Source organism: Arachis stenosperma, chromosome 5, assembly GCF_014773155.1.
Source record: "Arachis stenosperma cultivar V10309 chromosome 5, arast.V10309.gnm1.PFL2, whole genome shotgun sequence".
NCBI classification, from domain to species: domain Eukaryota; kingdom Viridiplantae; phylum Streptophyta; class Magnoliopsida; order Fabales; family Fabaceae; genus Arachis; species Arachis stenosperma.
In genome coordinates, this window is record NC_080381.1 from 25,499,421 (window position 1) to 25,513,350 (window position 13,930).

General features: G+C 28.1%; 1 protein-coding gene across 1 annotated transcript; it reads right to left on the reverse strand.

The window, feature by feature from the left end:
- Positions 1–10,820: 10,820 nt before the first annotated feature.
- On the reverse strand, positions 10,821–13,700 carry LOC130980600 (L-tryptophan--pyruvate aminotransferase 1-like). Its single transcript, XM_057904259.1, has 5 exons — positions 13,588–13,700; positions 13,085–13,391; positions 12,126–12,409; positions 11,104–11,411; positions 10,821–11,026 (listed from the first exon to the last, which is right to left on the reverse strand). Exons 1-5 carry the CDS (start codon positions 13,698–13,700, stop codon positions 10,821–10,823), a joined length of 1,218 nt encoding a protein of 405 aa, XP_057760242.1.
- Between the last annotated feature and the right edge of the window lie 230 nt (positions 13,701–13,930).

The window sequence follows — 13,930 nt, forward strand, 5'->3', positions numbered from 1 at the left end:
AAATTTGGAATTTTTTATATCCATTTATATTATTGATCATAATAGAAAATAAAAAAGATCCTTATACAAATTTGAATATAATAATAATTTTATAACAAAAAATCAAAACATAAATGCACTAACAATAATACATTTTAAATACAAATTAAAACTCTAATTTAACAAAAATATTAAATTTACATAATTAGGCTGTCACATATAATTAATAACATGATCTTCTGCAAACGTATAATCACGTACCATTTTTATAAGCAACACACTAGTCACTCTCAGTCTCACTCTCACAAAAAGTATCACCTTCTTTCCTCTCAATAACAATCAAAATCCAGGTTCAACGGATTTTTAATGGAAATGAAGCAACGAGGCCTTCTCCCCTCCCCCTTTTAAAGGCTCCAAAGCGTTGAATGCATAGCCTTCCCGGAGCATGGATGTTAGATGCATGGGGACCAGCCTGTCAAGTGGTCAATACGTAGGGTACGTGTTGCTCAGGAGAACGACACGTGGCTGGGAGACGCTGACAAAGGTTCATCGAAACCAAGCTGTGAATCTTTGCTCTTGCAACACGGATGGTGCGTGTTGGCTGCATGTGTGACACGTGGCTAGGGACGCTGACAAAAGTGCATCGAAACCAAGCTGTAAATCCCTGCTCCTACAACACGGATGGTGTGTGTTGGCTGCATTGCGACACGTGGCCAAGAATCCCTGTAAAAGGTGCATTGGAACCACGCGAGGAATCTCTGCAGCTTCAACACGCAAAGTGCATGAAGACCGGGCTTGACACGTGGAGAATTTCTGTGAATTTCTGCTGAAAAATTTTGCAAAAAGTAATATGTTGCATGCATGTTAAAGCAGTATATAAAATAATTTCCGACACATTTACATTCCTGCAAAATATTCCAAATATCAATATTAAACAAAATCACCTATCTCTTCTTCATATATAAAATAATTTCTGCTTTAAAAAATATTATATTTTTACAAAATGTTGATATTTATTTCTAATAAGGTGTTTGTTAATTTTTTTTGTTAAAATAAAAACCGATAATCATCCTTGATTAGTGTGTTAAATTTAAATTATACACCTTGGGTATAAATTATAGTTTCTAGATAATGAATGATATATGCTTGAGCTTTTTCTATTGCTATATTGATGTTTTTTATATTATGTTTATATATTTTTTTTTCTTTTTTATAATCTACACATAATATTTCAAGTTATATATATAATTTTTACTTGATATTATTTAATGCAATTGAGATTTTTTTAAATTAATAAGTACTGCTACATACAAGTCATACAAGTTAACCCTAACCCAACAAAATCCACTTATATAACACGCGCGTAAAATCACGTTATTCCTCTTTGTATCCAGCGTTCCTCTTCTTTCTCCTCCTCTTCCTTCTTCTTTGCATTTCTCCTCCTTTTTCTTCGCGTGCTTCATCTTCATCGTTGTTTTTTTATTACTCTTGTTGTTGTTGCATTTTTTTCCTCCTCCTCTTTCTATTGATTTTGCAACATTATATATTTTTTTCTTCTTTGTTTTATTTTTTTTCCAAGAAGAATTATAAAAATATGAAATAAGAAGATGAAGAAGAAGAAGCAGCAGAAGATGAGGAGGAGGAAGAGGAAGGGTTCTGAATTATACAGAACTTATCAGCACACATACACAAAAAATTCTTAAAACAATACACTCAAATATCTTCGTGTTATACCCAAATATCTTCGTGTTACAACCAAATTTGCTAGAAATACAGAAAAATGTTTCCTCTAATGCTGCAATTTTTTTCTTCTTTTTTTCCTTATTTCTTTCTTTCTTTTAGTTAAATGAATGTAAATTCATCATCTTTCAAGTAATTTTGTAGCATTATGTATTTCTTCTTCTTCTTTATTTGATTTTTTTGTTTTTATTCTTATTAAGAGAGTAAAACAAGAAGAAACTTGAGAAGGTAAAACAAAAAAAAAGATGAATAAAAAAAAAGAAGATGGTGATGATGATGAAAAAATAAGAAGCAGCAGCAGAAGATGATGAGGAGGAGGAAGAGTAAGAGTTTTGAATTATGCAGAACTTATTAGCGCACATACACCAAAAATTCTTAAACAATACACTCAAATATCTTTATGTTACACCCAAATTTGCTACAAATACAGAAAAATATTTTCTCTAATGCTGTATTTTTTCCTTCTTCTTCTTTTCTTTATTTCTTTCTTTCTTTTAATTGAATGAATGTAAGTTCATCCCCTTCCAAGTAATTTGTACCATTATGTGTTTCTTCTTCTTCTTTGTTTGATTTTTTTGTTTTTACTCTTATTAAGAGAGTAAAATAAGAAGAAACTTAAGAAGATAAAACAAGAGAAAAAAAGATGAATAAAAGAAGAAGAAGAAGAAGAAGAAGAAGAAGAAGAAGAAGAAGATGATGATGATAAATAAGAAGAAGTAGCAGCAGAAGATGAGGAGGAGGGAGAAGAAGAGTTTTGAATTATGCAGAACTTATTAGCACACATATACCGAAAATTCTTAAACAATACACTCAAATATCTTCATGTTACACCCAAATACAGAAAAATATTTTCTTTAATGCAGAACTTTTACATTATATTCAATTCAAACTATCAACGATGAACAACGATTTTCATAAACAAAAACAACATTATTCACCTACAGAATATTAACTAGAATTGAACCACACCTCTGCCACTTGATTGGATTCAAAACAACAATCAATTTTATTCTGGTTCAATTGACAATCTGAACTTGAATTATTCATTATCTTCAACAACGAGATCATTAATGATGAAGGAGAAGGAGGAAAAGAAATTCTAATAAAAAAAAGAACGAGAAAAAAGAGGAAGAGGAGGAGGTGGTGTTGTTGACGACGATAATGAAAGAGAAAAATAACAAAGAAAAAAAGAACGTGTAGTAAGAAGAAGAAGAAGAACGTGCAGTAATGACACGAAGAAGAACGTGTGCACGTAAATATAAATGACTTGTATAAATTTGTATCGAAAAATGACTTGTACGTGGAAAATAAATGTAAATTAATCTTGCTCTTTTGAAATCTAAAAATAACACATGTTATCGTGCTGAATGCACGGACTATTATGCTAATATATATATATATATATATATATATATATATGAGAGTTTTTTGGTGCTCAAGAATATAGTGACTAAGAATGACCAAGTTAATGAATGACCAAGTTTTAACTAGCATGTGTAAAAAGAACAAGTGGCAACAATAATAATTATGAATGATTTTATTAGGTAGGTGAGTAATGTATGTACTGCAGGTATTCAAAACAATCCTCTATGTATATGGGCTTTATATGTAATTGGACAAAGACAAACATCAAACAATTGCTATTTTTTTAAATTAATCTAATATAAGGTAGTATCTAATTTTTTTTAACAAAATATTTTCTCAAATTATTAGTTATTTTTCAAAAAAAAATTATTATTAATTAGACAATATGTATTTCAAAAATAAAAATTTCATTAAAGTGGTGAGAGTAATTTTAATGATTACGTACGTAATTACTATTTATTGTTAATTAGAAAATATTAGCTAAGTATTTGTATTATATCTTTTAAATTACGAAATAGATAAATATAAAATATGCGTAAACAATTTTTTAGTAAATATATCACATATTGTTATGAAATTGTTCTACAATTATTTACGTTATTTTATTAAACTATGCTACTATTTTTATTAGAGAAATGCTAAGGGATCATTAAAATTTATTCTTTTAGCTATCATTTAATTATAAACTCAATTCTTTTAGTCTAGTAATCCAACAACATATTTTATCTCATATTTTTAAATATTGATGGCTAAATATTGACTAAAAATAGAATTAAAATTTTAACCCAAAATAATAGAAATTAAACTTTTTTATTTTTTTGACAAAATAAAATAGTTGAAGTAGATGAAGAAATAAAATTTATTAGTTTAATAAATAATTTATTTTTTTTCTTTTTTGGACTTGGTTCAAAGTCCACAAAAATAAAACTGACTCAAAAAATGGCTAAATTTTGACTGGTGATCTATGAATAATATGACAGTATAAATTTATAAAGTGTCTAAATTTTATAAAAAAATATTATTATTTTGAATAAAAATAACTATTAAACAGTATTGTTGATATTACAATAGTTATTATTATTTTTGTTCTTGGTATTATTGATATTATTGTTATTATTAAAAGAGAAATTTTTGGAGATTATTAATCTTTAGTTTTTTTTGGCCATCTTTTGGTCAATATAAATACTAAATTATCTTTAATATATAAATTTTATTAATTTATATGTTTAAACTCTAAAAAAATTGAATGCAAATGGTAATTATTTATCTGTACAAAATTTTGATAAACATAGGTGCAAACTATATATTTATTGTATATAAAATTTCTATAAATATGAGTACAAATTATTTTCGATTAAGTGCTGGAGAATTATTTAAAAGTTAAATAATATTTTTACTATTGTTACATCTTAATATTTTTAGAATTCTACTATATAAATCTGGTTAGATTTATAAATTTTTTTATTATAATTATTTGTTACCATAAAATCTAAAATATATAAAATTTATGCTGACGTGCCACTTTAGATAGTTATATATAGGTTACTTTTTCTTGAAAACAAAATTTATGGTTTAAAGTTATATGTTATAGAAACACTTTTTTTTCTAGTTCGAAATTAAATACAAAATTTAAATTTCAGTTTTTAACTTTTTACTAATTTTTAAGCTTTTTTCATTTTTTATTGTAACATGTAGGGACAGTAATAACTTCATTCACCCTTCAAATTTTAAAGAACTATGCCTACATATGGATATATGTCTAAAAAAAATAAAAAATATTATATAATTTAATAATTTTATATGTGTTATTTTTTATTATGTGATGGGTTTATAGCTTAATTATTTAGTTCTCTAATATTTTTTACTTAATAAATTTAATATCATACTCAAATTTTTGTTCGGTTCAAATTTATTTTTATATATTCATCTCTATATTTATTTTAAAAAAAAAACTATTTGTTCTTTTAATATTAACATATTTAATATTTATATTATTATATAAAATATTAGTAACGATTTACAGAATTATGTTCTGCTAATTAAATTGTGTACCTTATATGTTCTTATTTTAAAAAAAAAAATATTCAGTTTTCTTCTAATTTTACATTCTTAAAACAAAAAAAAATTATCTTATTTTTTTTATCTCAACATATTTAATTCCAACTATCCACTTATTTTAATATTCGTATCTTATATTTTATAAAAGTACTATTCCTTTCAAGTAATTAATAACTTATGATTTGTTTTCAAATAATTTTAATTAATAATATTTTAACTAAATACACTATAAATTTTTGGTATTTTATAATATAATAATATATTATTGATATTATTGTTTCTTTTATATAATTGTCATATAAAAATTGTAATTACCAAAAAGAATTTATAACATATTTTTTTTATATATCTAGATAAAATCAATTCAATAAATATATATTATTTATAGATTGCTTTTATATAATGAAAAAAATATAAAAAGAGTTAAAAAAATTTATCTAAAATTCGACTCTTCTATATTAAAAATTCTAGATCCGTTCTTCGTAATATAAATACAAAAATATTTTATACACAACTAGAATTAAAATATCCTTTTTTATAATTTTACATGGATATCCTAAAAAAATACGAGTAATTCTTTTTGTTTCTTACTTTTATGTTCGTGCTTGTCAATGTCCATTTATTCTTTAATTTTGAAACTTATAGTTTTGGAGTTAACAAATAATATGCATAATCATGGATATACTAATTAAAAAAATTAAGAATTTTTAGTTAAATAAAAAATAATAAATTAAAATCTTAAAAAGGCATGAAAATTGATAAAAAATTAACAAATTTTTAGTTTTGCAGGTTTTATATTAATTATATTTGTTTCTTTAAAATCTTGTATAATAACCACGCTTATATAAATTTTGAGAGAACAAACAAAATTAACAATGCATTTAATTTTAAGGCAATCTGGTATGAATGATTTTTAACTAGTTTATTTAAGTTAATTCTTGAAAGTATGACATTATGAATTTATGATTTATGGAAATCAGATTTAGTGAATTGATAAAGTGAAAAAGTAAATCTTATTAAAAAAACTATTATGAATATTTTTAATAAGAATAATGCTACATGACCAACAAGTATTATTAATTTTTGCCAATATTTAACCGATAATAATTTGTACTAATATTTATAGAAATTTTATACAAAATATAATTTTATGTTTACTAAAGTTTTACACATATGAATCATTTTCACTCTCATCTAAATTTTTTAGAATTTAAACACATAAATTAATAAAATTTATCTATTAAAGATAATTTAGTATTTATATTGACCAAAAAATGACCAAAAGAATTAAAGATTAATAATCTCCAAAAATTTCTCTTTTAATAATAACAATAATAATATCAATAATATCAAGAACAAAAATAATAATAACTATAGTAACATCAACAATATTGTTTAATATTTATTTTTATTCAAAATAATAATATTTTCTTATAAAATTTAGACATTTTATAAATTTATACTCTTATATAATTCATAGATCAGTCAAAATTTAGCCATTCTTTGACTAAAGTTTGTTTTTGTGGACCTTGAACCAAGTCCAAAAAAAATACAAAAAAAATTATTCATTAAACTAATAAATTTTATTACTTCATCGACCTCAACTATTTTATTTTGTCGAAAAAATAAAAAAGTTTAATTTAATCTTCTTTATTTTGTTTAAAATTTTAATTCTACTTTTGGCTTTTTTTTTCAATTTTTAGAATAAAATAATAAGAAGAGGATTATTAGAAGATTATCAAAATTTTTTTTTTGTCATTATTTAGCCATTAATATTTAAAAATATGAGATAAAGTATGTCGTTGGATTAATAAACTAAAGAAACTAGACTAAAGAAATTGAGTCTATAGTTAAATGATAGCTAAAAAAATAAATTTTAATGATCCCTTAGCATTTTTCTAATAAGAATAGTAACATAATTTAATAAAATAACGTGAATAATTGTAGAACAATTTCATAACAACATGTGGTATATTTAATAAAAAATTGTTTACGGATATTTCATATTTATTTATTTTGTAATTTAAAATATATAATACAAATACTTAACTAATATTTTTTAATTAATAGTAAATAGTAATTATTTACGCAACCATTAAAACTATTCTCATCACTTTACTATAATTTTTATTTTCGAAATATATTTTTTCTAATTAAATAATAAATTTGTTTGAAAAAATTTTTTAATAATTATTTGAAAAAATATTTTGTTAAGAAGAATTAGATAACACCTTATATTAAATTAGTTTAAAAAAATTAGCAATTGTTTGATGTTTATCTTTATCCAATTACATATAAAGCCCATATACATAGAGAATTTTTTTGGAAATGTAATTACAAATGTAACATGGAGTATATGCAACACTCACCTACCTAATAGAATCCTTCATAATTATTATTATTGCCAATTGTTCTTTTTACATAGACCAGTCAAAATTTGTTGATTCTTGGCCACTAAAGAACTTCTCCATATATATATATATTTTTACTGATTTAGTTTGACGAGTGACTTGTTAATTGTTATGTATAATTTCTGTTGGAAAACTTGATATATCAATTAATAGAAATTAATAAATAAATTGATTTTTTAAAAATAATGTTAGATAAATAATTAAAATACAACAACTAAAACCACATATATTAAAAAAAAGCAGCCACTCGTTTAGATAGCATTATTATTTTATCAAAAACGTCTATATGGTTTATGATGATCATTGTTAATTAAAAAGGAATGCATAATCATTGGATTCATTCTTTATTCTAATCATCAATTGAATATAACGAAGAATTTATATAATTTGTACTATTTACAAATATTATCAACATACAAGAATATTATATTTTGAGTAATTATTCTTTATACTTCAGCTTAAAAATTTATAGTCTATGTTTATAAGATTATCTTAAAGGTGTTAGTTAGAAGAATAAGATCAATGATGCCAAGATTAGTTGGGGAGATTCAGAGCATTTTTATTAAAGATAAAAAAATTCATGACGAAACTCTCATTGCATGTGGAATTGTTCACTGGCTTAAGCTTAGAAAAAAGGAGGCAGCAATTATTAAACTGGATTTCTAAAAAGCAGAAAATAGGGTTTGAAAGTAGGTGGCGAGCGTGGGTAATTTAATGGAGTGTGTGACTACCACATCCATGTCGATCTTGATAAATGGGTCGCTATCTAGGCCGTTCAAAATGGAGAGGGGGTTGAGACAAGGTGACCCGTTGTCTCCATTTTTGTTTGTGCCAATTGTAGATATCCTGCATAGAATGGTTGGAGAGGCAGTCAGAAATGGGCGTATATCACTATTGATGGTTGAAAGAGACAGAATTGAGTTGTCGCATTTTCAGTTTGCGGATGATACTATTTTCTTTTACCCACCAGAAGAGGAAACTATGAAAAACTACAAGAGGCTCCTGCGGTGCTTTGAATTGATGTCAGGACTCAGTATAAATTTTGATAAATCCAGCTTAATACCCATCAATTGTGAAGGGCAATGGGTTCAGCGCAGTACCCTATCGTTTAAATACCTTGGGGTCTCCCTAGGAGCAAATCTGAGGTTATTCAAGACCTGAAAGCCTATCATTGATAAGGTGGAGGAGAAACTTAGCCTGTGGAAAACTAAGGTGCTAAATAAGGGTGGAAAGTTGGTGCTCATAAAATCAGTATTAAATAGATTGCCAGTGTACTATTTGAGCTTATATAAGATGTCAAAGGCTGTGGCTGAGAAGCTAATCTCGTTGCAAAGAAGATTCCTATGGAGTAAGGAGGATGGAAGGAATGGTATAGCATTAGTGAAATGGAAAGTGGTACAGACTCCTAAGAAACTTGGGGGTTGGGAGTTGGCGACGCTATGATTTGTAACACTGCACTGTTATTTAAGTGGTGGTGGAGGTTTGCAAAAGAAGAGTGCCCGTTGTGGAAGAAGGTAGTCTGATCATGTAATAATCTGTCACCAAATAAGATGCTATCTTCTCAAGTGTTACCGACTAGAGGGGGTCCATGAAAAGATATTTGCCAGCTCCAAATTAAGGAGGAAAGTATAAGGGATAAGATGATTACAGGCTTGTCCATGGAGGTTGGCGATGGGAGGCGGACTTGCTTTTGGGAGGATATATGGTTACATGGTGGCTCTTTGAAAGATCGGTTCCCCAGGCTGTTCTCTGTTTCAAACCAATGTGGGTCGGTTATAGGGGATTGTGGTTTTTGGGATGGGCTAGAGTGGATCTAGAACTTTCAATGGAGGAGAGAGCTTCTCCAATGGGAGTTGGACCTATTGGGTCAGTTACATGAGACTTTGCAAACTTTGCGAACTCTGAGGATAGTCAATAACAGAGAGAATAGAGTGGTGTGAAAATTTGATAGGCAAGGTGTTTTTACGACTAACTCATTTGTGCAGGTTTTGCAGGAGGCATTGTTACCAGATGAGGTATCCAGTTACAACTTCACTAAGACCCTCTGGAAAGGTGTCGTCCCCCCAAGAGTGGAGCTGTTTGTTTGGTTTGCCTTAATAGAGAGGGTGAATACAAAGGAAAGACTGAGTCGATTCGAAATTATCAGACAGGACGATAATGGGTGCGTTCTATGCAAGAAGGATGTTGAACGGGTCCATCACTTGTTTCTTAGTTGTGAGTTTGCTTGGCAAGTCTGGAGTGCGTGGATAGCTGTGATGGGCAAACAGTGGACTTTTCCAGGTTTGCTGAAGGAGCATTTTCTTAACTGGACAGAGGAACGTGTAGAAAAGAGGATAAAAAGCAGATGGTAATATGTTTCTGTGTAATAATCTGGAACATCTCTTGTTAGAGAGGAATAGAATGATTTTTCAAAATACTGCCAAAGGTGTAGCTGAAATTATCAACTTGGTCTTCCTTAGTTGCAATGAGTGGAGATATGTGGATCCCCTTTGTTGTTGATGGCTATGCCGGAGATGACTTGGGAATTGTCGCTGGTTTAAATTTTGGTTTTTGTTCTCTATTGTTCGGTGTCTAATTCGTTCTGCTCTATTTTAGTGTGTTGAGCTCTTTTGTTTCAAAAAAAAATTTACAATCTAAAATCATACAAAGTCTATTAATAAAGTTTTTATTTTTTAAAAATAATTTTTAAAAAATAACTATTCTCCATGTCCATGCAATGCATAAAAAAGATGCACAAAAATCATACAGGATTGTACGAGATCCGTATCATAAAAATTAAATCATTAGTATGATATTATATTATTATAATTTTTTTTAAGAAAGTAGAAATAATAATATCTATTAACAATAGCTGTGTTTTATAATAAAAAATGTTAAAAATTAAAATAATATTTTATCGAATTTTATGTCTCTTGGATAATATTATCCAAAATAAAATCTTATTAAAAAAATGCCATAGTAAAATAGAATAGCTAAAGTTAGTAATAATTTTATTGGAAGTCGTGAAAAAATAGGTAATATGTATTTAATAATGAACTCAAAATTTCAAACATTTAAATAAAACAAATATATATATATATATATATATATATATATATATATATATATATATATAAATCTCTTTTTATTAAAAGATATCTTTTTTAATAATTAAATAACACCTAAACAAGCTCTTTAATTTAGCTTCGCATCTATATATCTGCCAGTTAATTATCTGATGATCAGATATCTAATATAAAAGATTAATTTTCATCCGACAAATATGTGTCAATTTAAGTTGTATTTTTTATCACTGGTAATATTTGAGATCCTGGTTAAGAACTCATTAAACATGTCATCCCTGCTGAGCAAGCTAACCCTTGCATACTTTTGATCAACACCAAATCGCTTCCCTCCTCTTACAAACACCTTCAAATTCCTCAGAAAACTCTCACAATCTTCTATGCCACCCTTGCACTTCATCCAAGCAAATGCTGCAATATAAAAAATGCATGCTGAGTCATACATCGCCTGGGCCACTAAGAAATAAAAATGAAACGAATTTAGTTACCAGGGTAAGATTCAGATGTGTGGTTAGTGAAGGTGCAGTAGGTCTTAGGGTACTTGGCCAACGACAAGAGATTACTTTTGTCAACAACTGCCCTTAGTTTCTCCCACCTTTCCCTCATTTTGCGCTTGGAATATTCAAAGAAGAGCTCATCAGAATCTAAGGACGACCCTATTTTTTCGTAACTGTCACATATCACTCCTATGATCTTAGCAACTCGGGTTTGAGATTCTTTTGATACACCAATTGAGCTCATCTGAATGAACCTCGTCATCTTCCTTGCAACTTCAATGTTCTTCACAATTGCCCATCTTCACACCAAAAATCAAAATTTAATTACACGTAAAGAATGAGTAAGGTAATTAATTTTTAATTATTTTTTTACCAAAGATGGAGAGATTCGAATTCATGATCTCTTATGTAAGTATGAGGAGACTATATCATTTTAAACTATAACTTATTGACTAATTTTTTTTAATTAGTTAACATTAGTTAATTTTTATTATAAAATATCTTTTTTAAAAGAATTACTTTTTAAAGATTTAGAGTAAAAATTATTTTTAAAAGATTTTGTTAATATTAACCAAACCAAATTGACTTCTCTTGATTAAACTTGTACTTAAAATACTCATACAATTTGACTCTATGGATGCGGTTGCAATTGTTGATATGACAATCATTGCAATGCACACTGCAACACAAAAATTAAACTTTTTATATTTGTTCTTATTAACTTTACCTTCTAGTATTTTAAAATGACAAATATTTTAAAAGAAATTACAAGAAACTAATATGTTTAGAAATACAAGAAAAATAATAATCGCATAATTTTTTATTTTAAAATTAAAAAAAAAATAAAATTATTTCATGTTCTGTACCAACAATCTATTTATTATAATAGATGGCTGATATGTGGAAACATAAATTAAATTAAATTAAATATGGTCAAGAATTTATTTGTTTTTTTTTTAATTACCCGTTTAAATTAAATGATAAGAGGGATACGCTGATTGATGAATACTAACCCAATGCGGGAACCAGCATGGCCAGTGCATTTGGAGAATGTGAACAACATAAGATCATGGTCATACTGTTGAGTAACGGGAGTGTATTGTGGCCAATAATACGCTAAGTCATGAATCACTTTCCCTTCTCCTTCACAGTTTGCCACTGCTCTCCTTATGCTTCCACAAGGGTTGTTAGGGGCAGTTACCACCTCTATATATTCCTCATTCTTATCATACTCCCTTGCATCTCCTCCCCACCGATACAACCCCGAACGCAAAATCTCAACCTCATCTTTATATTCCTGCAATTATAATAACAAACACTCAATAATTTCAAATTGTTTTATTTGACTTAACATTTATAATTTTAACCTGTTAGAATCAGACATCAATAGTAATGATAAATTATTAATAACGAAAGAATCATCTCATTTGGCGCCGTTTCATGTGCAAATTAAATGGCACGCAATTTAGATGATCATTTATTAAGTCAATCACTTCTAAAATTAATTGATTGGAAATATTAAATATTAGAGTATCAAACAAATAATTAAGAAGACAAGAGAGAGACACGGCCATGTTACAATGTTTGCATACAGTGAGATAGAGAATCTATGGATCCATGTGGTTCTAAGTGAATCATGTGTTAGAAGCCTAGTGTTCCCAATAGATATGTTTGTCATATTTTGGTCTCCTAATAAGGTTTTCTGCGCACAACACCGTTACATTCCTCATCATCTACGACTAAATTATATATATGTATGGAGAATGAATTTGTCACAAAAATATGTTCGATTGTTTATACAAATAATAAATTAAACGTAATTTTTTAAATAAAAAATAAAAATAATAACTGTTGGAGTAATTATTTAAGGGTATAACAGCCATAAAGCAAAGTGATTCAATTTGAGTTGTTAGTTAAATGAGTGAGGAATTACATTTGAAGTAACAAGTAGTGAGATGAAAAAATAACAAACCGAGTAATAAGGAGAAGCAGCAACGACATTGATGGGAATGGGAGAATCCGAAGGAGAGAGAGCAAACAAGGCAGCCTGGAAGAGCTGAGTGGAGCCAGTGCCCACCACGATGTGCTTGTCCATACCGGCGGAGGCGTTCCCCACCACGCGGTGGAGCCGCTGGATGGCTTCCCTCAGCTCCGGCAGCATGAACCAGCACACGTTGCTCGTGTCGCTCAGGTAGCTCATCAAATCCTCGCCGTTTATCACCACCGTACACTCTTCACTCTTCTTCCTCCAGTATGATCTAAACACCTCTGGATCACCTCTGTATTCAATTCATTTTATTCCATTAAAACAAATCATATATTAGATTCACAATAATAATAATAATACCTAATATGTATACATTAGTAACACTGTCATATAGAAAGAACGAATAATAGAGTATGTAGATATATGTAATGTGGGATGAAAGAGAAAAAAGTGTGATTTATATATAGGATGAGGGGTTATATGATTACTGATCAAGATTGATGAAGGAACTCGGAGACGGGGTGATAAGAGGCTTGATGGTGCCATTATTAATTTTGTTGACAGAAGGAACAGGAGGAGAAGCAGCCTTCAGGACCACCATAGTTGAAAATCAGAAGAAGTGACAACTCTTTCTATGATTTATATATAATAATAATGCTTCTGATGAATTCTATTAGCGAGTATGAATATATATATATAAGAGGAAGAGAGGTCTATGCACATACATCTGAATCAAGGTAAGGTCCATGCATGATGTATGAATGCGTGATTTAATTTTTTCCTACATTTGGATTGGGTAAAATATTTTCTTACAGATATACCATAAAAAGA